Below are 2,321 nucleotides of genomic sequence, written 5' to 3'. Positions count from 1 at the left end.
TCTCATGTTTCCCACTGGTACCTACCTTTTCCGGTAGGTTAATGTAATTGTGTTTTTCTTAATGTAGTTGCGCTTTTAGATTTGTAGTTGCAGTTTGCACTTCAGGGCCACCGTAGTTTTCCCCACTGCCTAATCGCACCTAATTAAAGTGAATTATTACAGAAACTTACTTTTTTTTTTACATGCCTTTCTCAAAATATTAGCAACCTGTTATAAATATTTGATGATGGAAAAAGGTTTTTTTCTTAAAAAAAAAAAAAAAAAAAACTCAAGTGATGTTTGCTGCTATAAAAACGCTGGACTGAAGTCAACTTTTTCATCACAAAATAAATTGAGTGTAATTATAACATTAATATGTTTTGTTCTTTTTTTTAAGTAGGATTTTTTTTAACCTAAATGTAAATATATCAGATATTTTTTAATTTATTTTCCTTTTTTTTTTTTATGTCATGTAATGTTTGCAACTCTAAATATGTTTTATTAGAACTGAAGTATTTTTTTTTTTTCTTGCCAATTCATAAAATTTTATTGACTAATTATGATAAAATATATTTTTTGTCCTTTTTTTAAGGTGGAAAAGTTTTTGTTTTTTTAAACATAATTTCGCAAAAGTATCGGATTTTTCTTTTTCAAGTTGTTTCCTTTATTTTAAGACCTAAAGTTCACTGTATCATTATGGTTTTTTTTAAAAAGGCCAAATCTCCTGTGGTAGATATTTATTAGTTTTATTTATATATATTTTTTATTTTTTTTATTTATTAATTTTTTTTGTTGTTACGAGCTCATGTAATGTTGGCAGCTCTAGTCAAGTTTTTTTTTAGCTGGAAGGAAGTCAAAATTGGCTCTTTAAATTGTACAGGTTGCACTCATGTGACCAAACAGGATGAATATCAATGCATGTGAATGCTGTAAGGCTCCTCTGACTGCTTTGGGTCTTTTTGTCTTCTTAACTCACATGATTGATGTGATTTCTTCCTTCTGATCCCGACAGGTGACGAGGTTATGCGACCTCTCGGTGGATGGGGACTCCGTCACATCTGTTTGTTGGAATGAAAGGGTGAGGCTCCTGGAGATATCAGTCTGTTTTTTTTAGATCCACTCCAGACACAAAAGAAACTGATTTTTATTTTTGCACAGGGAAGCCTGGTGGCTGTTGGGACCCACAAGGGTTACGTTCAGATCTGGGACGCAGCTGGAGGAAGGAAGCTGACCTGTCTGGAGGGCCATTCAGCCCGAGTAGGTCAGTCACACCTTAAGAAGCACAGCAGGGCTTTAAGTATGAGAAACACTCCGTATCACCTTAAGATAAACCGTATGGATTTTTAAGAGCTGCACTATTAATAAAGGATTGCCACAGGTCCTATAAATCAATTAAAGTTTTCCAATTTAAAAAAGTTAATAACCTTGAAAGATCTTTTTTGTTGTTGTCCTTTTGGGGGGTTGAGATCTGAGCCACATGGTGCCCGATATCAGTTTGCTAACCCTTGGATTCTACTGATTCCTGTACATAGTTAACACTTACTTAACGAGACACGCATCGGTGTGTTAAATCTGCTCATTGGTTCAATCCCAGTCATGATAAATTTGCCATCAAGTTGCAATACAAAAAAATCAAAGTATTTTTTTCTTAAAATAAGTGCCTTTTGTCTTGAATTTAGGAGGTAAGAGAAACTTAGCCAATGGGACGAGCTGATTTACATTTAAAATAAGAAAAAACATTTACATTGTCTTATTTCAAGTGCATATTATCCATCCATTTTCCATCACGCTTATCCCAAGCAGGGTTGCGAGGGGTGCTGGCACCTATATCCAGCTGTCTACGGGCAAGAGGCGGGGTTTACCCTGGACAGGTCGCCAGTCCATCGCAGGGCAACACAGAGACACATAGGACAAACAACCATTCACACACACACACAGCTAGTGCATATTATTTATAAGTAGTGATGGTGAGATGAAGCCTCATGAGGCATTGAACCGTTTGGCCAAATTGCTTCAACGATCCCCACAGTTCATGAGGCTTCATGTAAACATGTCACCACCTACTGGTGGAGTGCAGAAGTACAGTTTGTAATAAAATCAGTGTTTTGTTTTTTTTTTGCAACTGTTTTTCTTTTTTTCTCCTTTTAAATTCCCTTGAAATTATTAATGGTTGGTGTGTATAATAAAATCTTTTGTAAGTTTTTTTAAGTGTAAAATTTCTTAGAACAATAATTTAAGGTGCACCGTTGTTCTGCCATTTTAGTGAAATAAACTCAAGCAGACAGTGACAGTGTTTGTGCAAATTGGGTAATGATGAGCAAAATGAAAGGTGGTAGTCATTT

The 2,321-nt window shown here is 35.1% G+C and overlaps 2 protein-coding genes across 2 annotated transcripts in view; one reads left to right on the top strand and one right to left on the bottom strand.

The window, feature by feature from the left end:
* Positions 1 to 2,321, bottom strand: part of LOC107082630 (importin-13-like) — a 49,102-nt gene that overhangs the window by 13,312 nt on the left and 33,469 nt on the right. The gene's annotated exons all lie outside the window — the stretch shown is intronic.
* The window catches only part of LOC107082631 (fizzy-related protein homolog), a 13,874-nt gene that overhangs the window by 6,711 nt on the left and 4,842 nt on the right, over positions 1 to 2,321 (top strand). Inside the window, exons 8-9 of the mRNA XM_015371411.1 lie at positions 992 to 1,057; positions 1,138 to 1,240. Coding sequence (XP_015226897.1) covers positions 992 to 1,057; positions 1,138 to 1,240 — 169 coding nt within the window. The remainder of the gene's footprint in view (positions 1 to 991; positions 1,058 to 1,137; positions 1,241 to 2,321) is intronic.

The sequence above is a fragment of the Cyprinodon variegatus genome, unplaced genomic scaffold, assembly GCF_000732505.1.
Source record: "Cyprinodon variegatus isolate N-32 unplaced genomic scaffold, C_variegatus-1.0 Scaffold57, whole genome shotgun sequence".
Taxonomy (NCBI): domain Eukaryota; kingdom Metazoa; phylum Chordata; class Actinopteri; order Cyprinodontiformes; family Cyprinodontidae; genus Cyprinodon; species Cyprinodon variegatus.
Note: the sequence above shows the minus strand (reverse complement) of the source record. Positions and strands in the feature narration are given on the sequence as shown.